Source organism: Sapajus apella, unplaced genomic scaffold (genome assembly GCF_009761245.1).
Source record: "Sapajus apella isolate SASKATOON/1434 unplaced genomic scaffold, GSC_monkey_1.0 scaffold69, whole genome shotgun sequence".
Lineage (NCBI taxonomy): Eukaryota > Metazoa > Chordata > Mammalia > Primates > Cebidae > Sapajus > Sapajus apella.
In genome coordinates, this window is record NW_022437009.1 from 11,427,666 (window position 1) to 11,455,399 (window position 27,734).

At 38.5% G+C, this 27,734-nt stretch overlaps 1 protein-coding gene across 1 annotated transcript in view; it reads right to left on the minus strand.

Annotated features, from left to right (window-relative positions):
* Nucleotides 1-1,444: 1,444 nt before the first annotated feature.
* FAM102B (family with sequence similarity 102 member B) overlaps nt 1,445-27,734 on the minus strand; it is a 72,690-nt gene continuing 46,400 nt past the window's right edge. The window contains exons 5-11 of the mRNA XM_032249920.1: nt 24,021-24,067; nt 15,948-16,051; nt 12,041-12,136; nt 11,720-11,909; nt 11,497-11,624; nt 10,650-10,719; nt 1,445-5,502 (exon numbers count right to left, since the gene is read on the minus strand). Coding sequence (XP_032105811.1) covers nt 5,460-5,502; nt 10,650-10,719; nt 11,497-11,624; nt 11,720-11,909; nt 12,041-12,136; nt 15,948-16,051; nt 24,021-24,067 — 678 coding nt within the window. The 3' untranslated portion in view covers nt 1,445-5,459. The remainder of the gene's footprint in view (nt 5,503-10,649; nt 10,720-11,496; nt 11,625-11,719; nt 11,910-12,040; nt 12,137-15,947; nt 16,052-24,020; nt 24,068-27,734) is intronic.

A 27,734-nucleotide genomic window follows, 5' to 3' on the forward strand; every position in this document is an offset into this window, starting at 1 on the left:
CAGGGTGCTTTCTCTTTAGTCACATAACCTTTTTAAATCCGCACTGTCCAGGGAGGCCCTTACAATCTGCAGAGAGGAATCTGGGTTCAAACTGACATTAAACCATAGTTCTTTATTAACATTAAATTGCTATTATAATTTGAATATCAGCAGAGGGACACTGTTGGCATTGTTTTGGCTGAGGACATTCTTGTCTAAGGAAATGGAATAACAGTCTGTACGAGGATCTAGGTGACACTAAGTATCTTAAGTGACAATCTTAAACTATAATAGTGAAAAAAATTTTGTTGGTTCATGGCAGGTGTATATATTTAGGGGCGTATATGAGATAGTTGATATAGGTGTGTAATGTGTAATAATCACATCAGGGTAAATGCGGTATCTGTTACTTGAAGCATTTATCCTTTTTGTTACAATCCAATTATACTCTTAAAATGTACAATTAAATTAGTTTTGACTATAGTCACCCTTTTTTGCTAGCAAATACTATGTCTTATTCTTTTTTTTGGTACCCATTAACCATGCCTACCTCCCCCACCCTACCCACTCACTACCCTTCCCAGCCTCTGGTAACCATCTTTCTACTTTCCATCTCCATGAGTTCAATTATTTTAATTTCTAGTTCCCACAAATGAGAACATGTGAAGTTTGTCTTTCTGTGCCTGGCTTATTTCACTTAACATAATGACCTCCAGTTCCATCCATGTTGTTGCAAATGACAGGATCTCATTCTTTTTTATGGCTGAATAGTACTCTACTGTGTTTATGGAACACATTTGCTCTATGAAGTCATCTAAGCATTGATGGACACTTAGGTTGCTTCCAAACCTTGGCTATTGTGAATAGTGCTGCAATAAATGTAGGAGTGCAGGTATCTTTGATATACTGATCTCCTTTGAGTATACTGTAATAGTGGCACATTTAATAAGCATCTGTATGTCCAACACTAGAATTAGTATATGTGTGTAGATGCTTCATGAAGGCAACTTTTTGCTTGACGGACCATGGAGTGCCTAGAAAGTAGCATACTCTTAACAGTAAGGCCCATGTCTTTCATCACAATCCAACAGAGTGTTGGCATTATGTCCATCCTAGATTAGAAAACAGGTTCAGGCCAGGTACATGGGCCCACACCTGTTATCCCAGCACTTCGGGAGGCCAAGGTGGGAGGATCACTTGAGCTCAGAAGTTTGAGGCCAGGTACAGAGGGGCGTTTGTATTCAGACTCAGGTTTGTCTCACCCAAAGCCCAGTTCCATGCCACTGGATGAGCTTCCCGAGGGCTCATAGAGAAGTCTGCCACTGGAGGCATTCAAATCTGTCCTATGCTCCCTGGTAATAAACCCTCAGGGATAAGTTATTTTGGTCCTTTCATTTCTGTTTTCTTACGTTGGCACAATTTTCTGATGGAATCTTAACTGATATTTTAAAATATAAAGAACATCTAAACTTTTAATATATGATTTTTATTGAACATGTTCACCTTTACATCATTACAAACATTTTACAAATAAAAAATTAGTTTTTGTAAAAAAAAAAAAAAAAAAAAGGAAACATTTCCTGGATTATGACTGTATAGTTGAAACAAAGAAATATATAAATATGAAGGTCATTCTCCAAGTATTAGAACAATATTGATGGAGTCACTTCAATAAAGTTATTCATAAATATTTGCATGGTTACCCACACACTGTATCACTTTCCAAAAAATCAAAACACATGAGACGAAGAGGAGCCCCAGATGAGATGTAACTAAATGTCTTTCTTCTATGGGATTTGGTCAATGCATATCAGTAAGATAATTTCTTTGCTATATACATAAGATGAACATTGAAAATACAGAATACATTGTCTATGTAAATTAAAAATTTTGTCAGCTTTGTTGTAAGGGGAGTAACTACACAGACCACCCACACAAACATTTAAAATATACTGTGTATACATTATCTTACAAAAATCGCACATGTAAGGGAATAAGGACTTTATATCCGGAGCATCTTAACATAGGATTAATATTGGTATATTCATCTTTTATATTTTAAACTTCAAATTCTTTAACATCTCAGCTATTAACATTATGCATAGTACCTAAGACAACATATGAGTAGTGGCATAACACAATTTCAGCTACAGTACTTGATTGTAATTCACATGATGTACCATCTAGAACTGACCAAACATAATTTCAGAACTGTCCAATTTAAAGACCTGTTAAGAAAATAAAATGCAACCCCATCATATGAGCCCAGTCTGTCTCTCAGAGTGTTGCTATAGGAAGCCTGACACTCCCGAGTATGTACTTAAATGAAGTATTTAATAGTAATGTCAGCTTCAGCTTGCAAAGTGTTCTAGCTAGCATGGAAATCTGAAAGTCTAAAATTACATCTGTATGTTTTAGTTTATTAAAACTGCTGTTTGAATTTGAGTATATTTTGTCCGGAGGCTAGTTGGAGATTTTTCTTTTTCTCTCTTCTAGCAACAAATTAGCTAAGTGTTCAAACACTGTGGCTCACAGTTTAGTAAAAAAAAGCATATACAAAAGAAACCAGGCTGGGCACAGTGGCTCCTGCCTGTAATCCTAGCACTTTGGGAGGCCAAAGTGGGAGGATTGTTTGAGCCTGGGAGTTGGAGGCTGTAGTGAGCAATGATTGAGCCACTGCACTCCAGCCCAGGTGACCCAGCAAGACCCTGTCTCTCTTGAAAAAGGAAAAAAAAAAAATTAAAAAAGAAAAAAAGCATCTAGAGTTAGGCTATTATTCTGATAGTGTCATGCTGGAATGAGGTGGTGGAGTGGAGGAGTTTAGTTTTTTTCTCTAGGATAGAATTAGAAAAAGTATTGTATACATCTGCAAATTCTCCAACACTGGGTAATTTGAAATTTAATATTTAAAAATCAATTTATTAATAATCTAAATTTTCAAGTCAAATTTTCTAAACTCAAAACATAAAAAGAGGTGGACTTGGTATTTAATAAACAGATTTTTTCAACAGCTACATGGTTAAGATGTTAACAATACATGCTCCAAGAAAAGGAAAATTAGAAAATAGGCAGACACTTAGGCAACCCTTAGCAAGTATTTTGAAAGGACTGCCCTGAAATCTGAATACAAAGCGTGCCAATGGAACACAAAATAGGATGAAATGAATCCAGACTTTCACTGACTACAGAAGACATGGACATTAGTTCCTTTTTGTTCCTAATAAATGTTTCTATTTACTAAAATATTTGTTATATTTACTACTACATAAATCAAGATATATCTGATGGCTGCTAAGATTATAAAGGCATGATTTTAAGCTTTTCAAAAGTTTCTCTACTTTTAAAAAAGAATTCTGTACCATTTTAAATACTGAGAAGCAGTCTTGTATACAGAGGTGTTGGACCAAGGGCAGCCAAGGGTAAGTAAGATGGGCATTGCCCTGATTATAGCACCTCTTATATGTCTGATGAATGTCCTCACTGAACCCCACTTACAATCTAGTTTTATCATTTCAAAACTGCAAAATCATTTGCACAGCACCAATAAAAATATAGCCTAGAAATAATATTTTGAAAATAGAAAAATATGTTTTAAGAAATGTCATAAATATCTCTCTAAATAATATCTTCATAGCTCTATAAAAAAACTTTCTTTGATTTTTCCCATAATATATAATGAATGTATTAGTTCACGTGAAGGCAGAAAGCAAGGCTTTACCACTGAAGTCCCTTGGTTAGGCTAAAATGTTCAGGTCAATGTTTTACTCTTAAAAATAAATCTTAAAAAATAAAAAATATAATAATTCAGAAAACTGTCTCTCTCAGAGTCTCTCTACATTCAAAATATAAAACAGGGTATCATCTTTTAAAAACTTCCAGTATCTCTTTGTTAAATGCAAGATATAGGTGATGGGAGGAAGGCAGCAAACCACATTGCCATGTATGTACCTATGCAACAATCCTGCATGTTCTTCACATGTACCCCCCAAAACCTAAAACGCAATAAAAATATATATATATATAAAATAGTATTGGATTAATGCAGAATACTCAATCCTCGAAATATAAAAAACAGCAACAAAGGTCCTAAGATTATTCAAAATTTTCCAAACCTCTAAATTTGTATATTAAAATAATATAATTTCCGCCTTATTTTGACAATGTGAAAACACCTAGACCAAAGTCATTCTATTCTAACATATTACCTTTCTTGTATGTGATTTTGAAAGTAAGAATTGGAGAATTACTGGTTATACAGATTATATATTTTTCTTCACTAATAATGATTCCAAGAAAGTTTAGATCTTTCCACATGGAAACTGTCATGTAAGAACAGAAAAACTCTAAAGTTTATCTGCTGTGCTGCTCAACTGGATCCAGACCAGGTATTCTTATTTTAAAAGCTATATTTGATGTATGTTATATTCTACTCTTGCCTCAAAACAACTCACTTTTGACACAGTAGAGAAGAAAACAGTACCTACGAAATGGAAACCTGCCAGTCCGCATCAGTCACGGCAAGCAGCTGTCATGCTGCTACCCACCACCACTTCGGAAAACTGTCAGCCTCAGGTAAGTCTGAACTTACATAGAAAAGGCTTCCCTGTTTCTGACCATATCACAATTTTCCTCTTTTTCTATATTTTGACTCCTGAAACCAGCAGATCTTAAACTTCAGTGAGTTAAGATAGCTCTTCTGTTAGGGTGCCTATGGTGGCCCAACACAGTGAGTGTTAAACTTATTTTGAATCTTTTATGTAGTGCTTGGGGGATGGTTCTGCAGCTCATCTAATATTAATGACAACTGACAATATATACTGCATAATAACGGCATTACATCCATTCACTTCTCAGACTTAAATGCACTTATCATTTCATTTATGACAGGTACATTTAGAATTATGAATAAGCACTTTACATGTTTAAATTGTAGTCTAACATTTTCCCAAAGCATGAACACCCATGCTTTATACAATGTGGTAGGTAGTATAATAGGGAAAATTTCCTGAACAGGAATTATAACTATCTTGACAAAATCTATAGGGTTTAAGTTATATTCATGTACTGTCTCTCAAACATAAAACTAAAAAAACCCAAATAAGCCCAAATCTATTGAGCACCTTTATCACAGATTTTTACATTTGAATCCTAAAATTATACTTTGATGTGTTTATAATGCTGTTTTCTCCACTGGGGTGTTCTGAAAGAAAAAGCAGGCTGTTCATTATCAAGTGCCGTGACCACAGAAGCCTGGTGCTTCCAAGGCACACAGCAGCACAGTGCCTGGAGACTGCCATGCAAATGTTCCCCTTTGGTGGCTGGTACAGGATGGCGGTGGGGCCTTCCAGAGAAGAAATCAGCAGTGGCTTTCTTCTTGAGAGCTGAGGTTCATTTTCTATTAAGTGCTTGAATAAAATGCCTTGATACATCAACTACTTACATCTTAAATCCACAGGGAAATGTTTTCACCGGCTTGACTTCTAGCGTTTGATCACAACTTGTTCATAAGCTCCAGACCCCACCCTAAAACAGCAGGGGAAAAAAAAACTTTAAAATTATGAGCCGTAGTGTTTAAAACTGTTCCAAGTAACCTTGCCCTGGAAAGATGGGGCACTGGGTATTTTTCTACTAGATTTGCTTTCCGCAAGGTTTAAAGGTATTACAGATAGAAAATATGTGGAATATTAAATGTTTAATACATTGGATTAGCCTTGATCCTGATTCTCTCACACTTATTCCCACAATAATCTAGTAGAATTCCCCAATTCTTGACCTATCAACAACTGGTGGCAAGAAATGTTCTTTGAACATATTTATCTATTCATTCTAAAATCAGTCTCATCCAAAAGCCTATGTTGACCCTGGCAGTGCATCAGGACTTGCACTTAGTTAATGATGACAGTTTTCAGCTGTCATAATATTTTGGCGTTTTCATGATAGGGTCTCATTCTGCTGCCGAGACGGAAGTGCAGTGGCACGATCGAAGCTCACTGCAACCAGAACTCCTGGGCTCAGGCAATCCTCCTAACTCAGCCTTTCAAAGTGCTGGATTACAGGCATGAGCCTCCATGCCTGGCCCATTACTGCCTAAAGTTATCACCAAGTACCCATTTCCCAATTTGTCAAGATGTCAGGGTATACCGTACTATTTGTCATTTCACCCTGAGTGTGCCTGAGTTTAGTAAGTCCAAAAGCAACCACCATGACTAGTGTCTTCCCTTAATGACATTTTAAGAGGAAATTCTAAACAACAGAAGTAAGGTAGTGATTACTAGCCCACCACAGTCTTGGCTGGACCTCTCAGTTGATTGCTCAGAAACTCCTGTTCTCACAGATTCATTCTACAGAAGAAATAGGAACTTCCTCAACAGAATACCAGTGAACATCCATTCATACGTACAGAAAATCAGACTGTGAAGTAACCATGGTGGGCAGCATGACGCACTGGCTTTTACAGGCTCTTTTAAATATGTTCTGCTTCTGGCCATGATGAAATAACAGGAACTAGACTTTCCCTCTTGCCTTAAACAATTAAAAAACTGGATAGAATAAATGAAACCAGTTTGCACATACTAGACAACAGGCAGTGCAGGACTGTGGTCCCAAGAAAAAAAAATAAATGAAGAAAGCCTGACAACTGCCCCAGCATGCTGCCTGAAGCAGTCTCCTTCAGGATCTTCTGAGCCTGCAGTGCAGAGAGGAAGCCTGCTGGTCTCTCTGAGAAGAGGGGTCAGAGGTCAAAGCTCAGAGGGTCTGGGGACTAGAATTTGTAGATCAGAATAACAGAAGGATGGGCTGGGGAAAATACTAGCTGGAGAATTCCAAATTTGATGAAAACTGTAAACCCATAGATCCAAAAGGCTCAATGAACCTCAAGCAGAATAAACACAAGGAAGAACATATCAAGGGATATCATAGCCAAACTGATAAAAATCAGTAATAAAGAGAAAATCTTAAAAGCAGCCAGAGATAAATCACATACAGAAGAATAAAATAAAAATACAGGCAGACTTCTTGTCAGAAAAAATTTAATGTCCCTAAAGGCAAGCAGGCAGGTGCATGCAGGTCCCAGGAAGAAAACCCGGGTGGGCCAGGCTGTCTCCTGGGCAACACAGCAAGACCTCGTCTCCCCAGAAAGTTAAAAAAAGAAAGCTGGCCATGGTGGCTCACACCTGTAGTCCTAGCTACTCAGGAGGCTCAGGCAGGAGGATCGTTTGAGTACAGGAAATGGAGGCTGCACTGAAGTGATCCTCCTTGATTGCATGAAGAGCTATGATCACATCACTGCACCCCAGCCTGGGCAACAGAGGGAGACCCTGTCTTTCAAAAACAACAACCAAAAAGCTTTACATTAGTCATCTAATTTAATCTTACATCCCATGAGTTTGGTATCTTATTTATCACTCATATTTTATAGGCAAGGAAACTGAGACTCACAGAGGTTAATAATATCAATCAATAGTGGAAGAGCTAGGACTTGACCCCAGGCAGTCTGATAAGACAGCCCATGGTTTTGACCATTTACTATTTAAATTCCTTTTGGTTGAAGGCTTGGCACAATGGCTCATGCCTATACCCCCAGCACTTTGAGAGGCTGTGGTAGGAGGATCACTTGAGGCCTGGGCAACACAGCGAGACTCTGTCTCTACAAATAAATGAATGAATGAATGAATCAATGAATGCTGGGCATGGTGGTGCATGCCTGTAGTCCTAGCTACTCACCAGGCCGAGCCCAGAGTTGAAGGCTGTGTGAGCCGAGATTGCACCACTGCACTCCAGCCTCGGTGACAGAATGAGACCCTATCTCTTAAACATTTCATTTGGTTGGAACTATATTTTTTGCCATTCCTTTACCTAAATTAATAAAGCCAGGGCTTACTGAGTATATTATGTCATTTATCCTTTAAAATTACCCCATGAGATAGGCGTGGTTATTCTTACTTTTCAGCAGAGGTAGCTAAAGTTCTATTGAAGTTAAGTCATTCACTCAGGCCCCAAAAGTGGTCTGGCTAGGATGTGAACCCAAGTCCCTAACTCAAAAACACATGCTCTCTGCATCATTCTACCACTGTCTTCATAAATGTTTCATTTCTATGTGGTTGCCCCTGCTACTGGTCTCTCTTTGCTCTGATCTACCCTTCAAATTATGGCCAGGTATTTTTCTAAAATGCCAATCCGATAAGTCACTTCCCTGCAAGGACAGCCAATGGCTTCCCACTGTGAACGAGAAGAATAAACTTTGTTATGGCAAGTGAGGCCCTTTACTTCCTGGCTCAGAGATGCATGCCAACCTCATGCCCCTAAATACCCTTTCACAACCCCCTCTCCTCAGAAGAACCTGTTTATTGGAAATTCTGAAGTATGTTATATGATTAATAAGTCAGTAAGATATAGTGTTTAAGTACAGCGGGATTTGAACTCAAAGAGATATGAGTTTTCATCTTGGTTTTACCACTTACTGGTTTTAAGGCCATGGGCAAATTACTTCTTTTTTTTTTTTTTTTTTTTTTTTAAGACAGTCTTATTCTGTCACCCAGGTTGGAGTGCAATGGCGTGATCTAGGCTCACTGCAGCTCCGTCTCCCGGGTTCAAGTCATTCTCTTGCCTCAGCCTCTTGAGTAGCTGGGATTTCAGGCGCCCATCACCATACCTGGCTAATTTTTGTATTTTTAGTAGAGATGGGGCTTTGCCATGTTGGCCAGGCTGGTCTTGAACTCCTGACCTAAGGTGATCCACCCACCTTGGCCTCTCAAAGTGCTGGGATTACAGGCGTGAGCCACTGTGTCCCACCTCAAATTACTTCTTTGTATCTTTGTTTCCATTAAAAAAATACCAAACTAATTATAGTATGTTGTGAGCACTTAAAGAGATACAAGAATTGAATAAAAAAATATATATGGGCCTATGCCTGGCACATAACTAATAAATGCTCAATGCTACCTATAGTTACTATATTTTTTAATGATATAATTACATATTATAATTACTATATTTATAAACTCATTCTATTTGTTCCCATCACCAGGAGTATTTGTCTTCGTCATATTCACCTTTTAAGCCCCCCACTTATTTTTTTATTATTCTCTCTTCAAGTGTGAACTCTGAGGCTCTGTCCTGTCTCTGTTCTCTCAAAGTTCCCTCTACTTCTGTTACAGTATTTATTATAATGTTATGATTTTTGGTTTGTCCATTTCATCTGTAAGAAAGAGTCAGATAGTAAAAATTTTAGGCTTTGTGGGCCACAGAGTCTCTACTGTACCACTCAGTTCTGCTATTGTAGTGTCAAAGCAGCCATAAACCATATAAACAGGCATGGTTGTGTTCCAATGAAACTTTATAAAAACAGGCAGTGGGTCAATTTGGCCTGCGTGCTATAGCCTGCCAGCCCCATGTGCTAGATCATAAACCAGCAGAGGGTAAGAGCTGGGTCTTTTCTACTTGCATTCTTACCCACAAACTGGCCAAAGAAACAGTTACTAAATTTAATGAGCAGATGAGTCAGTGAAAGGTTTAGATAGTGTTACATCGTCTGTAAATCCTTTTTCACATTACTCCCTGAAAGCAGCTTTATATGTCTCTCTCTTACCTACCCATGGTATCCTGCTTGTAGTTAGCTGTTGACATAAGTTTTTGCTGTTAGTCTATTTCTGAGCCCTGTAATGTGCTGGACAAATAGGAGGTACTCATTAAAATGAGTATTAGTAAAATAAATGAATGCAAAATTCTTTTGGGTTTTGAGCACAAGAGAATAAAATAATTGTCTTGGTCCAAGGGGCTCCTTACCTGCAACTGTAACTCACTCTATAGTTGTGCAGGGACTCTACATAAATATGACATGGAATAGAATTAGGGGTGCACAGAAGTGTGGGGAGCAGGTTGTAAGGAGCAAGGGAGTGACCAAAATTCCTACACTGTGCTCAGTGTCTGTGCTCACTACTACCCGCTGCAGTGCTGATAATCAGTGGTAAGTTTGGCAGGTGACTTTTCTTCATCTGCATCTGAGAAACTAGCAAAATGATATTTGGTTTTCAGAATTTTTCTCAATATGTATGGCAGACTCTGGTGGGTGAGAAAAGGAGAGTACAAGAAAGGTTAATGGCAGCTTAAGTTGCTCAGTGGTTGTGTAACTGCTCAGAAAAGATAGACCACTGACTGAAAAATGTAATTTTTGCTTTTCTCTTCCTAAAATATCAGATTAACCACGCACAGTGGCATGTGACTGTGGTCCTAGGTACTCAAAAGACTAAGGCGAGAGGATCACTTGAGCTCAGGAGTTTGAGGCTATAATTATCTATGATTGCACCACTGCACTCCAGCCTGGACAATAGCCCTGTCTCTATAAAATAAATTAATAAAAAATTAATGTTTTAAAAGACTAAGGACCCTTTTCTAAACGTCCCTTTATGTTGCCACTTTCCGAATGGTATACTGGTCCTTGACTAATACATTTAAAAATACTTCTAAGGAAGTTAAAAACTTATAAAATAAATGTCAAACATATCCAGAATAAAGAAAACTGAGGGCTACACTAAGAGCTGTAACTCTTCTCATGTAACTACTAATATTTGTGTTTCCTAGCTTCAGCCTAATTCAAACTTTGTGACCATCATTCTCATGATTTAAAAAAAAAATAGTCTATATTTTAATAAGACACTATTTGTATTACTTACCTATTTGGAAGATGATGACTGCCAAAGGTTGTACTTCCCCCAGGACCCACAAATAACCTTAGTCCTTCTTCTGCAATACACATTTAAAATGTTTGTTACATGTACAATTATTAGACTATTGTCAAATAGCATTGATATAATAATTCATATTTTACAATTCAGTTTATTAGAGAAATAACTTAAAAATCAAAGTTACATACATGTTTTAAATTAGGCAATTTAAAAGATACTCTAAAGGTTATTTCTCACCAACTTTTCTAAAGCTCTTTTTCTTTTAACTGAGTCATGGAGATAGCTCTTCCTACAAATTTCCAAGTAAGGTTTAATTATTTCTCTTTACACCCAGCTACCTAATGAAAATAAGTCAATTGTAGAGTGCTTTCTATTCACACCAACATGAGTAATTATACCTTTCAAACTGGTGGCATACAAATTTTCAGTTTCAGTGAAAAGTCTAAGGAGAGCATGAAGGATTCTATTATCCACTACTATTCCAAGACCGCCTCCAAATTACAACAGTGGCTTAAAGTACTTAAAACAAAAGCAGATGTTGATACCTATTTTAAGTATATGAGCCTTGTAGACATTGGGGCATAATTAAAAACACAACAAATGCTTTCTTTAAAATTAATCACTTTTAACTAAAATTTCTTCTTTTTCTAAATTCAATATTCATTTTCATTAATAAATGAGCTATAAAGTTACCCTGATATTTTTATGGGCATGAAATTTACTATACAAATGTGCAACAGTCAGTATCATGATGTTCTGAGCCTCTTTACTGCTGATTACATGGATTACAAAATCCTGGATGATAAGAATCTATGATTAACAGTTATCTACATACCTTCTGCACTGGAATCTAGGCTGAAGTCTTGACTTTGTAATATTTTCTCCACAATATCATCTGCATCCACCCTGGTGTCATCAACTCGCTTCAGCTGAGATTCTACAGAATCTTGTTTCACTGGGCATCTTTGAAAAGAATTACAATTTTTTTCCTTTTTGTTATGTTATGAAAACAAAAGTTTTTTTAAAATTAAAATTTATTCTTTAAACTAAAAGGATACCTGTTGAGTTTTTCCAAAGTTGTCTCTTCTTTATCAGCTGCATCAAGATTTGGCTCAGGGATTTTCTGCTCAATTTCATCACATGGCTCTAGAATACTTTCAACTCCTGTTGATGTGCTTCCCACTGAGGTATTTCTTCTGTGGCAGAGCTCAGAGAAACTAGATGACCGGGAGTGACATGTGCTATACCCTGTCAGAGAAAATCACCTTGGATATAATACTATATCAAACACACTATGATCTGACATCCTTCTCCCACACTACAGCAATTTCAAGTCCCATTGGAACAATAAGGAATTCAACTTCTTTGTTAGCCTCTACCTGATACTTTTGACTGCTGGCTTGCATAGCTTGATGTTCTAGAATGTCCACAGGCACCAAGTTCATCTGGAACAGAGGCACTCTTTGCTGAAAGATCTGTAATATGTCATAACATGATGTCATCCTTATTGCCAAACGATTAATGGTCAATTTGTATTCTAATCTGCAGACTTTATAAACTCTGCCAAGTTCATTATCAAAAAAATAAGTTACAAAATGAGAGACATCCTTATAAGTCAGTACAATGGAAATAACTCTATTGCAAGAAATAAGAAGTATTTAAATACCTTAGTTCACTGAAGAATATTTTTCATAACATTAAAAAAATTATTTCAGTCCTTTATTAGTTCAGTCCATGCAATAAACTCCTATTTTTCAAAACATTTGACAGCATTCTATCTTAAAACTGCTACAGTTTTAGTGTTTAGTATTTCTCTAATAAAAATGACTTGGGTGTATTTTTATAAATGTTCACAAAATTGGTAAGTTTTTGTGTGGTTTCTAAGGAAATACTGCTTCCTTAAAAATCTATCACAACAGCAAGCTAAAGAGTACTCTATTAGTTTAATGTTAGTGTTGCTAGTGCTAGGCTATAATTTGGGCAATGTCTGTGGCTCAAATCAACACAGCATGGGATGTAGCACTGAGAATAAAAGTTCTTAAGAGATAGAGTATTCAGATTCAAAGTAAACGTACAAAAGGCAGTGTCAAAGCCATTTCTAATAGTTTCTGATCATGTGTATATTCCAGGTACCAATTACATATTTTTAGAACTCGCTTCTTCCAGAGAATGTAGAACTGTGACCATTTTTCGTAGGGTGCAGTCGTATTTGGAAACAAGAACTGTTTTTAACTTAGAAGCAGAAGGAAAGCAACTGAGTAACATAGCTATTATAGCAGCCATTCTATAGATGATACTGTATGCAGTTGGAACCAACAAATGCTGCAAAACAAGGAAGCTACTGGAGCAACCCGGTCCTTCAGCAAAGGTTTCTCATTTCTGGACAGAGTGTAAGTGGCCCAAGCATCTCTACAGTGGTCCAAACCCAAACGTTCGGCAAAATCTGAACTCAAAAAGTTGGTTAATCTCAAGAGTTATGCAGCGCTAACTCTTTACTCCTGGGTTTGGCTCAGATCTTAAGTCATCCATATATCTTCTGGTTTTCAAAATTTATTCATTCAATAAATATTTATTAATATTTTACCAAGTCAAGTGCCTAATACTGTATAAGGTATAGGAAGTACAAAATAAGTAACACAAAATACTTATGCTTAGGTTTAGAGGTAGAAGCAAAAGTTATACAATGTGGCAAGTACTAAAATACAAGCACTAAAAAGCAGTTATTAAGAGCTCCAAAGGACAGTGCATCTGACACAACCTGGTAATGGGGAAAAGACCTTACGGAGGAGGTTAACCCCAGGACTTGGGCAACGTATGGGAACTCCTGAGCTAGATGAGCAAGGAAAGGCATAGGGAAAAGCACACCTTGTTTGTAGGGAAGCAGATCGTTTGGTAAAGTTGGCATACAAGGTAGTGGTATAAACAACCAGGGAAAAGAGGCTGGAAAGATGAGTAGATGCCTGTCGAAGAACCTTCTATGAGTGTAAAGAAGGAAACAATTCAGTGGCTTCAAGGAAGGGTGTGATATGATCAGATCTACATTTTGGGAAGAACATTTTGACAACAGGATAAACAGTGGGTGTAAGAGTGAAGGTTTTCATAATAATCTGGCTGAGAGTGAGTTGTTTCACAGGCACGAATAGCAGAACTCAATAACAAAACAGAAGTTTGTGTCAGGAAAATGAGGTAGAAAAGACCAAAGGAAAAGGTAGGGAGACTTGTCCTAGATAAATGGAATTAGAGACACCTGAGGATGCCTATTCAACAGTCACTCAATGTTCACTGTGTCCTGGGCCTTCTGCTGGGGATAGAGAGACAAATAAGAGCTAACCATGAAAAACTTAAGAGTCTGTCCGGGGAGAAAGATAAGCAGATGGATTTCAGTGTAACATTTGGTATGAAGTGGACCTTGCCGCAAAGCATTTAATCACATTTACATCACACGATCGATCATGTTTACATTTATGTGATAAAGCCAAGGGTACAGATAGCACTGCTCAAGGAAGTGAGTGGACCAAACCCTGTGGAACATCAATATGTAAGGAGAAGGTGGAGGAAGATAAAGAAGCCTCTAAGAAGCTAAAAAAGGAAAGGTCAGAGAGGTAGGAGCCAAGGGAAGAGAAAGCATCAAGAAAGAATAACTGGCCATCAGGTGAGACCAGAAAAAATGTTCACAGGATGTGACAACTATGTACCCGGAGACAGCAACAAGAGAGGGCAGATGATGGGAGCCAGATTGCTAATATGTTTAAGAATAAATGGACAGTATATTCTTTCTAGAAGTCGCGCTATAAAAAGTGTGTGGTGCATATATCATCTCTGGCTGATCTCTTTCTCTCCCTCTACACACACACACACACACACACACACACACACACACACACACACACACGAGAGAGAGAGAGACAGACAGAGAGAGAGAGAGAGAGAGAGAGAGAGAGAGAGAGAATGATGTCTCTATATATTTGGGGCAGAGTGGGGAAAGAGAGAGCACATGAGCACATGCGCCAGCCTGCTGGAGCCTAAAGGAGAGTAGTAGATAAAGATGCAGGGCTAAGGAGTTTTTGTTTTTCTTTTTTCAATATGAGAAAAAATTCAGAATATTTACATGCTGAAGAGAAGGGGCTAATGGAATGGTTCCAAGTTCCCAAAAGATTCACTGATCCCAAAACGAGAAATTTCAGAGTCACCATTACTTATAAGAAACCATATATTTGCATATTTTAAAAGGTGGTGAAAGGGTTAATTACATCCCTTCACCTTTCTTTCCCTTCTTTCAAACAATACATCCTGTTCACATAATACTGAAGACAGAAGGAAGCTCAGCTCCTAAGTTCTTTTCCTCCTGCTACCTTAACATTTTCCCCACTGAGCTTTTACTTCTGGAGCAGATTCTGACTGCTGCCAGCAGTGTGCCTGGAAAAGTGGATCTCAAGGTGTGGTCAGGGACTAGCAGCATCAGTGTCTTGTGGGAATGCCTTAGTAATACAAAACTTCAGGCTCTAACCCAGATCTATTGAAGCAAACACTCTGGCTGCTGCAACCAGCAACCTGTGTTTTCACAAGCCCTCCAGGTGACTGATGCACACTAGGGCTTGAGAACCACTGACAAAGGGAAAGCGGTTCACGGAAGAGGAGCAACACCTGAGAGGCAGACGTTGCTTTGCAGAAGTTGCTGGGTGATGGAATGGGAAAAATGGAAAAAATCCTGTACTATTCTGTTGTACCTGTGGGGAGTACATGCCTACAGTGGGAGGAGTATCACTGTAACAGCTAGTTTTTAATTTGTTAGAGCACAATACTTTAGACAAAATAAAGCACAGCAAGAATTACATAATTAAAACTGCTGATTCTTTTTTTTTTTTTTTTGAGACGGAGTTTCGCTCTTGTTACCCAGGCTGGAGTGCAATGGCGGGATCTCGGCTCACCGCAACCTCCGCCTCCTGGGTTCAGGCAATTCTCCTGCCTCGGCCTCCTGAGTAGCAGGGATTACAGGCACGTGCCACCATGCCCAGCTAATTTTTTGTATTTTTAGTAGAGATGGGGTTTCACCATGTTGACCAGGATGGTCTCGATCTCTTGACCTCGTGATCCACCCGCCTCGGCCTCCCAAAGTGCTGGGATTACAGGTGTGAGCCACCGCGCCTGGCCCAAAACTGCTGATTCTTACTGGCCTGTTTCAAGTCAAATACCCATACAATTTTAAATCTGGAAGGGCTTTGGGAATCTTTTAGGGCATCAAGTAGTCTCGCACAAATTAAAAACCAGTAAGTCACACACCCATACCTGCTATTCCAAGATGCACTTTGAGAGTCTCTCCACCTTTCCTATCTTCTTGCAAAGATTCAGATTCACCAGCAATTGGTATAGACATTGATGTGGAGGGAGGCCTGTAAATAAACATTTACGAACCTGAGTTGTGGGGGAGCCTCAAAGTTCAAAATACTGTTATTGATTGGTGAGCTTAGTAAGCCTCAGCATAAACTGCTTGGTGGGTAAAAGTCATAAAAATCAGCAAATAATGTATAAGTGTCTTTTCAAAACTTGAAAAAAATTCATCAAGTTTTTTGCTGTTTTTTATGTTTTTTTCCAAACATAACAAGAAAAGAGCAGTCTCCATAGAGTCCTAGAAAGAGAGGACTCTGTCAGTGTGAACCCAGCAAGGTTCAAGGGATGGTTGCTCCAACTATCAAGACGGCAGCTCTGAGCTAAAGAAGCCGGTGCCAAGCCCCTTTGAATCAAGCTGGGAGGAGAATGCCTCGTGCCTCTGGTTCAGAGCCTATGCTCCCGGGCTGGCTGCACTCACTTCTTAAATAGGGTATCCATGGTTTTACCTTCCACCTTCATCTCTGTAAACAGTTCACCTGCCCAGGGAGAGTCTACAGAGAGGCCCAGTTGTTTAGATTTGCTTTTTGGATTTGATTCTCTGGGAGTAGTAATGAATCTATTCATTGGTTAATTCAAAGGTCCTATTTCACGTGGAAGCTGTGAAGCAAGGAGGGGCAAGTTTAAGTTCTAACAGTTTTTTTCTTTAAAATAAAAAAAAATTAAAATTTTTGTAGGTGTATAAATTTATAGGGTACATAAGATATTTTGATACAGGCATGCTATGCATAATAATCACATCAGGGTAAATGGGGTATCCTCAAGCATTTATCCTTTCTTACAAACAGTCCAATTACACTCTTTTATTTTTTACTTATTTTGAGGCAGGGTCTCGCTTTGTCACCCAGGCTGGAGTGCAGTGGTACAATCATGGCTCACTGCAGCCTCCACTTCTCCAACTCAAGCAATCCTTCCACCTTAGCCCCCATGTAACAGGGACTACAGGCACACAGAACCATGCCTAGCTCTTTCTATTTCTGACATTTAGTGGAGACTTAAATTTTTTTTTTGTAGAGATGAGGGGGGGTTTCCCTATGTTTTCCAGGCTGGTCTCGAACTCCTGGGTTCAGGCAATCCATCTGCCTCAGCCTCTCAAAGTGCTGGGATTATAAACGTGAGTCACAGCATCCAGCCTCTTTCAGTTATTTTTAAATGTACAATAAATTATTGTTGATTGTAGTCATCCCGTTGTGTTTTCAATACAGGGGTTTTTATTAGAAAACATCCCTAACCTTTAAATTTTTTTTTTTTTTTTTTTGGTAGAGACATGGTCTCATTATGTTGCCCAGATTGGTCTCTAATTCCTGGCTTCAAGTGATCCTCCACCTTCACCTCCCGAAGTGCTGGGATTACAGGTGAAAGCCAACCTTTTGAGGCTGATATTGCAGAGGAAAACCACATCTTCCTAGAAACTAATGCTTGGTAACCTGAGATAAAATAGGGAGGCTGCTGAAGGAATCATGAAGCTGACCTGCTTTACGGCAATTCTTTCATTCTTACCCTGTTATCTTTAGGGAGTCCTCAGGCTATTCAGATTCTTGAGGACAGAGACATTTAAGATTGCTATTAAATCTATTGCATTTATTGACTGTTTCCAGCCTAGATCTTCTAAATTCTAGACTTAGATATCCTATTGAAACATTTTCAAGTATTTGTCCTATAAGTACATGAAACTCAATATATCCCCAACTAAATTTGTCTTTCTCAAAACCTGTTTTCTTCTTGTGTTCTCTCTGTAAATGTCATCACAATCCACAAAGTCACCAAAACTAAAATTCTGGATATCACCTCTGCCTCTTTCCTAATAACACTTTTCTATATCCAATCAACTTCCAAATCCCAGACCCTCTTTTAGTATTTTTCCTATTCATCATCTCTTCTCCATCTCCATCCATTACTTGAGTTTCGGCCTTTGTACCTTTCTCCTGGCTGACTACCAGGATCTCCTTGCTGGTCTGCCAACCTCTACTTCATGCTACTGTCACTGTGGTCTTTCTGAAACTTGCCTTGAACATGTTACTCTCTTATTTAAAACCCTTCCATAGCTCCTTTGGCATAAAGCTCAAATCCCTTAAAATTTGCAGTCTGGCTTAGACCTACCTCTTCAATTACCGACAGCTGTATTTTCTTTTTGTGAGAGTTTCGCTGTTGTTTCCCAGGCTGGAGTGCAATGGCATGATCTCAGCTCATTGCAGCCTCCACCTCCCAGGTTCAAGTGATTCTCCTGCCTCAGCCTCCCGAGTAGCTGGGATTACCGGCACCCAACACCACACCCTGCTAATTTTTGTATTTTTAGTAGAGAAGGGGTTTTGCCATGTTGGCTAGGCTAGTCTCGGACTCCTGGCCTCAGGTGATCGACCCGCCTTGGCCTTCCAAAATGCTGGGATTACAGGCGTGAGCCACTGTGCCCGGCCTGTATTTTCAAATAATGTAAAATAGCTTGGTGGGGGGAAAAAAAAACCTGCATTCAATATTTCATGGGAAAAACTAATATATAGAAGAAACACAAAGAATGGAGTCTACAGTCATAGTCATTAATCACTGATAGCTGACTCATACCTGCATGTCTAAAAATTCTTACCTTTTTAATGCCAGTTTCTTTCACAGGTGGCCTGATTATAGCGTCTCTATCTCCTCTACCTCTTAGACCTGTTTTTCCAACCCTCAGAACTCTCAAACACTGGCCCCTTCCCTTTCTATTCCCCTCTTGCTTTATTCTCCCCTGTCCAGCCTGACTCCACAGCTACAACTCTTTAAGCAGCACCTTCAATTTGGCATCTCTTATTCTGCTGTTCAAAAATGCTGAAGAACCGCAACCCTTGATAATATCAGTCATCTGTACTAACTGCTCTATTACTGGGGGCAACTAGGCATTATGGAGAAAATTCATTGACTATGGGGACTGATAGTAAAGCAAATTTAAATCCAAAATCTTAGCTGGGCCTTGGCAGCTCTCTTATCTCCCTGGATAACTCAGTCTTGTTGAATAAATAATCACTGAGTGCTTGCCATGTGCCAGTTTTTGTTCCATTACCTTTTGTTCTGAAAAATGCTTTTACATCCCTCACCTGAAATCACTTAATGTAGATCAAATATAGAATAAGAGATGGGATTACTTTAATTTGACTGCTTTAATTTATAGTAATGTTAAGAATATGTGAAAAATGACCTCATAAAATGACAATATTACCTACTTGACATTCCTTAAATACTGAATGCCCTGTAACAATGCCATAAACTTGTGAAAACTGTTTTCTCTCCTGAGGTGTTCCTACCTACCTCCTGGGCTTAGTAAATTCCTAGTCATCCCTTAAACTTAGCTCAGTGTCCCCTTCTCAGTGAAGATTTCTCTGGCTTTCAAGGAACTGTGGCTAGGGATCCTATCCTCTGTGCCCCAGTGACATTATATGCCGTGTGCCTGTCTCCCACATAAACAGTCAATCCCTTCGGAGCAGGGGCTGGTCTTTTCTAGCTTTAAGTGTTGGCACATGGCAGGCAATCAATACACATGTACTGAATGAATGACTGCATCCTGGGACCCTGCATGAATTAATCCCTTAATCTCTTAGTCTCAATGTCCTCACTCAAAACTATGGATAATATTTATATTACAGTTATTTTAAGAATTGAGAGATAGTAACATGCATGAAATCATTTTTACAAGTGACAATTTTCTTCCTTTTGGAATATAAATGTGTCAGAACCTTGCTATATTCAAGTGATTTATATCATCCCTAGATCTGCTTTGCCACCAGATTCCCAAATGCCAGCAGAATATACAATTTCTCTCTCAAAATATCTTTTTTCTTTATTAGCACTTTTCAGAGTGAGTTTCACTCTTTTACAAGAGTTGGTGGGTATTTGATGAATTGTAGAGAACTATGAAATGAAGTTTAGGGTAGGTGGTTAGGCTGACTTACCAGCTATCTTTTTTATAAATTCTGGCCTTATAGTATAAAATTGGTGCTTCAGAAGAATTATACAATCTATGTCACAGATTTTCTGCTTAGAAAGTATTAACACTAGGATGTAAATTTGAGACTAAGGATATGCTGTACTCTTATTTCTCAAGTAAATTAAAAAAAATTATATCACAAAAAATTTCAAGATAGACAAAAGCAGAGAATAGTAGAATGCAGCCCTCTAGCAGTTATTTACATCTTTGTTCTACACAGAGGTACCCAGTAAAGTCACTCGATTGCTTTGTGCCTCGGTTTCCTCACCTGTACAATGATAACTTGGATTACATCAACACTTTTAAAACTGGTTTCCTGATCTCCTTTAGGGACTTCTAGAAGGTAGAGGAGAGTGCTCAATAGAAAATTTATTCTTATCTTACCTAAGTTGGAGAGGAGATAGAATAAAATTTTATATCCTAGGATTCATAATATACTTGTTTTATTTTTTGAGACAGGTCTTGCTCTGTCACCCAGCCTGGAGTACAGTAGCATGATCTTGGCTCACTGCAACCTCTGCTTCCTGGGCTCAAGTGATCCTCCCACCTCAGACTCCTGAGTAGCTGAGACTACAGGTGTATACCACCATGCCTGGCTAATTTTTTAATTTATTTTTTGGGAGAGACAGGATTTCACCATGTTGCCCAGGCTGGTTGTGAACTCCTGGGCTCAAGGGATCCACTTGCCTTGGCCTCCCAAAGGGTGGGATTACAGGTGTAAGCCACTGTGCCTGGCCTCATAATATATTTGAGCAAAGGATTTTGTAGTTAAATATTCTGAAAAAAAAATCACTGGGTTAGACAACTTCCAACATTCTTTTCAGCTCTAAAGTAATGTGATTTTACATATTTGATATATATTTAAATATAACTTCATAAAACTAATTTACTTTTTACATCAGTAGTTAAAATGTTTTTCTATTCAGTACATATTCAGTATGTGCAAGTGTATGAATGTGTTAGAATTTCCCCTTTTTCAATGACATTTGAACAATTTCAAAGAGAAAACTATTGAGGATTTGATTCTCTCGAAAAATACTTTTATGTATTTGGAATTAAGTAATGTCTGCTTATTTTTATGAATTACAAAAGTATTTCTCTGTAAATATAAACTTCAGATTGTCAGAATTAAATTTATGGAGATAATATGAAACATCAGATGATCTATTTTCAAGCTCTTCATTGTGAGTTCCTTAACTAGAGAGGGTAAATGGGCAGAGAAAGGGCCAGAAAGGGAATATCCATAATAAGTTCATGAGAAGGAATGATCAATTCATTTTCTTCTACTAAGTTATGCCCTTCATTTTCTTATTTTACCCTAAATCTTATTCCACTACAAAAACAAATTATTACCCGAGACACCAAAAATGCTATAGCAAAATTGGTTTAGTCCCAAGAAAGCAGAAAATAAAGGAGTCAGGAAACTACAGTTTATAAGAAGACAGCACAGGAAGGCTAAGTTATTGGAAGATGTGTGGTTTTAATCAAGAATTGATTCATATTGAAATATATATACCCGTATCTTTATAAAATAGTATGTAAGTACAAAATGATATAGATGCTGCCTTTTTTTTTTTTTTTTTTTTTTTTTCTGAGACAGGGTCTTGCTCTGTCGCCCAGGCTGGAGTGTAGTGGTGCAATCTCGGCTCACTGCAACCTCCACTTCCTAGGCTCAAGCAATCCTCCCCTCAGCCTCCCAAGTAGCTGGGACCACAGGCTGATTTTTATATTTTTTGTAGAGATGGGGTTTCACCATGATGGCCAGGCTTCTTGAACTCCTGGCCTCAAGTGATCCTTCAGCTTCGGCCTCTCAAAGTGCTGGGATTATAGGTGTGAGCCACTAGGCCTGGCTGGATGTTGCTTTCTAAGTTACAGCTATTAAAAACATGAAGTTGATATACAGGGAGGTAATGTTTTCTTTAGTTTTCTCTGTGTATTTTTCTCAGATATTTCAATGTATCAATGAACTTTCATTTTTAATCATTAAGTGTCCTCAAGGCTGCTGAGAGGCAATCCTGCATTTCCCCATTTTGTTCATGCTCACACTCTCTGTGAGGACTTCTGCACACCTTTTCCTTTCTTCAAACCCCTTTCTCTATCTTCCCTGTCCTTGCTTTTCAATGATCATCTTGTTTTCTATTTCACTAAGAAATCAGAAGCAATTAGAAAAGAACTTCTGTATGCTTCCATTTCTCCTCTACCTGTGTTAGTAGCCATGTTCTCTGCCTTCCTCCCTCCTGACAATCCAAGGGCACTGTTCTAGCAACAGTCCCTTTTCTGGATCATCGGTTTCTTGTTGAGCCAATCCCATTAGTACTCAAATATGCTGTACTATCTTCCATCTCAAAAATTAACAAAACCTGCCCAACTCCAAATCCTCTCTTTACTGTTGATCCCATTTTTCTGTTCCCTTTTTACAGTAAAACTCCTTATTAGAATTGTTTATACTCACTGTCTCCAATTTTTCTCCTCTCAAACTCTCTTTAACCCATTCTTAAAAGGCTTTAGTCTAAGGGCTTTCTACCCAAGTGCCTGCCAAAGTCACCAACAGTCTCTATACTGCAAATTCCAAGGGTCAGTCCTCAGTCCTCATCTTCTGAGACCCACTCCAGCAGTGCGTGATGCAGGTGCTTATTCCTGCCTTTCTGAGGCCATTTCTTCACTTGGTTTTCAGGACAGGACTCTGCTTTGCTTTCCTTCTCCGATTACACTGGAGGTTCCTTTGCTGATTCTACTTACTATCTCCTCAACCTCTAACATGTTGGGGTGTCCCCACCTCAGACTCTGGTCCTTTTCCGTTTCTACTCATTCACTTTAGTCACATATTCGAGTCTCATGGCTTTAATTACTACCTGTATGGTGATGATGTAATAATTTCCAAACTTCTATCTCCTGCCCAGATCTCCACACTGAACTCTAGTTGATGTATACAACTGCCTACTTGACATGCCCCGATGGATATTAAATAGGGATCTCAAATTTAACATGTCTAACACCCAAGCTCCCAACTTGTTCCTCTAGTCATCTTTCTCATCTCAACAAACGAAGGTGTCATTCTTCCAGTTACTCAGGCTCAAAACCTTAGATCACTGAAACAGCCTTCTCTACTTATTTATGTCCCTGTCCCTTTTGTTACTCCTACAAATTGTCCATTCCCTATCTAGCAGCCACAAGTCAGATAATTTTACCCCACGGTTCAAGACCTCCACTAGCTTTTCTATCTCATTTAGTGTGAGTGGCAGTCCTTTTTATAATGGCCACAAGACTCCTTATCATCTGACCTCATCTCCTATTACCCACCTCTTTGTTCACTCTGCTCTAGACAGGCTGCTCTCCAGCCAGTTACTTGAACTTGCCAAGAACACTTCTCCCTCAAGGCCTTTGTCCTTTTTTTCTCTGTCTGCCTCAAACACCCTTTCCCCTAATGCCAATGTGACTTGCTTCCCACCTCCTTCAGGTCTCTACTCAAATACCATCTTTACCGGGGGGACTCCCCTGACTACTAGATAGAAAATAGCTACTTCTCTTCACGATGGCCCTTCCACCCTTTTTCTCCAAAGTGCTATGACCATGTGTATATTACATATTTACTTATTAGCTTATTGTCCATTTTTATCTTAGAATATAAGCTCCAAGACAGCAGGGACTTAATCTATTTTGTTCACTGCTGTTTCTCTAGTATCTAGAATATGGCCTAACACATGGTAAGGCACTTAGTAGGTATTTATTGGAGAAATAAATATGTTCACAGAAGCTGTATTAAAACTTTTTTGTCTGTATAATTTTACCCAAAACGTGAAGATGACAAAAGACCTATAGCATGAATAATTTAGAGTGTGGAGAACTCATTTAGTAAAAGGTAGAAATAACTTCTCAGAGTGTCAGGTCAGTCTCCCAGGGAATAAACTATCCCTTTACTGGTATTTTCCTATAAACACTACAAAACATTAATGTAAACATATAAACAAATCTTTCTTATACTATTAGATACATAATCCACTTATTGGGCATCAACTTACGTTTTAAAACATGGATCACCAGACATCAGTTGCATACTGATCAAAACCTAAACATAAAAAAAGAAATACCATGATTATAAAAAATTATAAAATGCTTCCTCCACAGCACCTAGTCCAATATTTTCTATTGGGAAAGCACTGAATAAAATGATTGTTGGATTGGGTTATATCCATGAGAGGCTAAGGTAGGAGGACTGCTTGAGCCCAGGAGTTTGGGGTTATAACGAGCCGTGATAATGCCACTGCACTCCCGCCTAGGCAACAGAGCAAGACTCTATCACTATAAAAAAAAAAAAAAGAATTGGGCTATATTCAATATTAAATTACTGCTTCATATAGATTAAAATCATTTTAACACTAAAAAACCTCAAAATTGCAAAAATCAGAATGGAAATGATAGAAAAAAAAACAGTAATAATAATTCACCAGTAATAATTCAGTGGGTGTGTGGCTGTGCTAATCTATTTGTCTTTACTCCCAAATTCCTATGGTGCCTAAGTGTCTGATAATGTTTTCCTTCAAGCTGCCAGGTTGATGCTTCAAAGGATGCTGGCTGGTGGGTTCTAAGAGTAGAAAGCTTTTGGCCTTTGTTCCAGCTTTAGATCAGAATTTAAAGCTCTTAAAAAAAAAAAAAATCTTGAGATAAGGTCTTGCTCTGCCACCCAAGCTGAAGTGTGGTGGTGCTATCACAGCTCACTGAAGTCTTGAACTCTTGGGCTCATGATCCTCCTGTCTCAGCCTTCGAGTAGCTGGGACTATAGTTGCATGCCATGCCTGGCTAATTCTGTTCTTTCTTTCTTTTTCTTTTCTTTTTTTTTTTTTTTGTAGAGATGGGGTCTTGCTTATGTTGCCCATGCTGATCTTGAAACTCTTGGCCTCAAGTGATCCTACTGCCTTGGCCTCCCAAAGTGCTAGCATTATAGGTGTGAGCCACTCTGTGCCCAGCCCAGATTTAAAGCTTTTCTAATACTTTCTGAGATGCTGCTATTCTCTCGTTGCTGACTACCTTTAACAGTCAGTCATAGGACCTCTTTATGTTCTATGGGAATAATAATGATAATGGTTAATAGCAACAACATTAACAACAATCATGATTTGAGAATTCATTATGTGCCAGGCATAAGCTAAGTGTTTAATATGCATTATTTCCTTGAATTTTCAATATTCCTATAAGAGAGCAATATTTTAATTTTAACTTCAGGGTGATTAAGTGATATTTTAAAAACTAGATAACTAGTAAAGGGAAGAGCTGAGATGTGAACCCAAGGCTGCATATACCAAAATTCTTAGTCTTAATAAATAAAAGGATATGTATATTGTTGTATGCTCTTCAGCTAATGGCTGACATGTATCTTATATAACCTTATTTCACTCCTATCTCCTCACCCCAGCACCTCCATGATTTTTCTTTTTCTCTTTAAATGCCAAATCTATCCTGCTGCACCGATTTCCTTATCATTTCTTCTTTCTTAGAACCCTGAGGTCTGCTTTCTTACTCCATCAAAACTGCACTCTTGTGTATCATGGATGTCTCAAAAGGAGATGGAGATGGCATATACAGCTTTTAAGGAACTGAACAGTCAAGTAGAACAGGGATGTGGGGCAGTAGTTGGAGAAGATGAGAAGTTGGTTTTTGTCTTTTTTTTTAAAATATAAATACGGGAGATAGTGGAGCTGTTTCTTTATATGTTGATGAGGATGGTTCATTTGAGGTAGAGATGATGAGAGGAGGAGATAATCCAAGGGGCAAAGCTCTTGGTTAGGCAAGCTTTGGATTCCAGAAGCCAAGAGGAAGGACTGACTTCTGTCAGGAAAGGGGATATGCCATCCATTTTAACAGGAGACAAAAAGGATAAGGCTGGAGAGGCAGGTAAATTCTGTGATGGGAGGACAAGGGAATCTGAGTTTAATGGCTTCTGTTTTCTCAGTAGGATAAGGCAAGGCCAGTATCTTAGAGCAAGAATAGTGTGTCGAGATATAAGGAGAAAAAAGGTATGAGACAGAATATCTAAAATTGAGAAAGGAAGCTTAAGAAGGAAGTAGAGTATGATTGCCAGATGGCAGTGAGCATGGCTTCAGTAATGCCATCTAGTCTGGTTGTATGATTTTCTTCAGCAATGCTTAGCATGCAAGGGTAGATGTTTAATAGCTGAGTTCAACAACAGTTGGAGATTATTCAGACAACGCAGGGAGACAGGGACAGAGGAGCCACGAGTATGTATGTATGTATGTATGTACGTATGTATGTATGAGATGAGGTTCTCACTATGTTGCCCAGATTGGTCTTGAACTCCTGGCCTCACGGACCATGAAATTTAAGCTGGATAAAGAGGGAAGTGGAAGCAAGTCAGGGCTGATGGATAGTGGGAAAGCGGAAGGTTAAACTCAGCTAAATGAGTTGGAGACTAAGAGGACTGGAAACATAAGAGATAGTGGTAGGAGGAAGAAAACTTTAAATTGAAATTTTGGAAGGGGTGAAGTTTCTAGGGGTAAAAAGGTCTAGACTCTAGAGTGTGACCATGGGAGTAGGAACTGAGATGAGGAGAAGGAAAATGTTGCTGGAGATAGGGAGTTTAAGGAACTGAGAAGCCTTAGGCTTGTAGAAGATCAGCTATCAGGAGAGAAAATATAAATAAGATAGTCCACAAGGCTAGCTTGCCTGCACAGATGATGAAGCCACTGAAAAATGATGATGAATATAGAGAAAAACTGTGAGCCTGAGTCAGGAGCTAGGTCATCAATGGACAGGAGAGAGAAGGTACCTAAGGGTCAGGAGATGGCAGGGATTAGGAAGTGACAGAGTGTTATGACTGAATGGTGTGACCTTCAAAAGAGTATGTTTTTTTGTAGGACAAAGTGGGAGTGATGGTGTGGAAGAATGAATGGGACGCCAGAAGGAAACTACTCCAGGAGTTGGCTCTTAGAAATGTAAGGGTCTGAAATTAAAAAGTTATTTCAATTTCCAATGAAAACACTGTCATTCAGAGAAGAATTATCCATATTTCATATAAGAAATATGAGGAAACAAGACCACTGACCAGGCAGAAGATATGCACTGTGGTCCCAGCTCTGCCACTGACTACTTTTGTGAGATACTTTAGTCTCCGCTCTTCATCTATAAAATGTGAATAACAATCTATCCCCATCTATCTAACCCTGTTCATCTCGTGGAGACATGGGCAAGTACTTTGAAAACTTTTTAGGGTTATAAAACCACAAAACTCTACAATCAACATGATGTGTACAGAAGTTTATACTATGATACTTTTCTAATTTCTTCCCTGTCTTCTTTCACCATTTTCCTTCCCATACCAACTCACTGTCCCACCTTTCTTTCCAGCGCTAAATTTGTGTGAGGGCTACAAAAACCACTTTATGCACTGGACTGCATGTATAATAACCATTTTATACAGTTTCATATGTTCAGAGCTTAAGATTTGCTGCAAATGAAGTTTGAAAACCGTGGGGTATAAGGTAATTCTTTTCTTCACTAACTTTTGAACATCCAGTTTTTATTCAGAATTATTTTCCTTTCTTATTAGATAACTTACCATCATGGGGTAACCTAACTGAAACACTGCAAAAGGTTTATCCAGTGGGGTTTCCTGGGTACAAAGTGCTTTACAAATATTTTCACAACTAATCTAATACTATAATTAACTCTATGAAGTATATATTCGCTCTCATTACTAGAGTACATGGCTCCTGATGGTA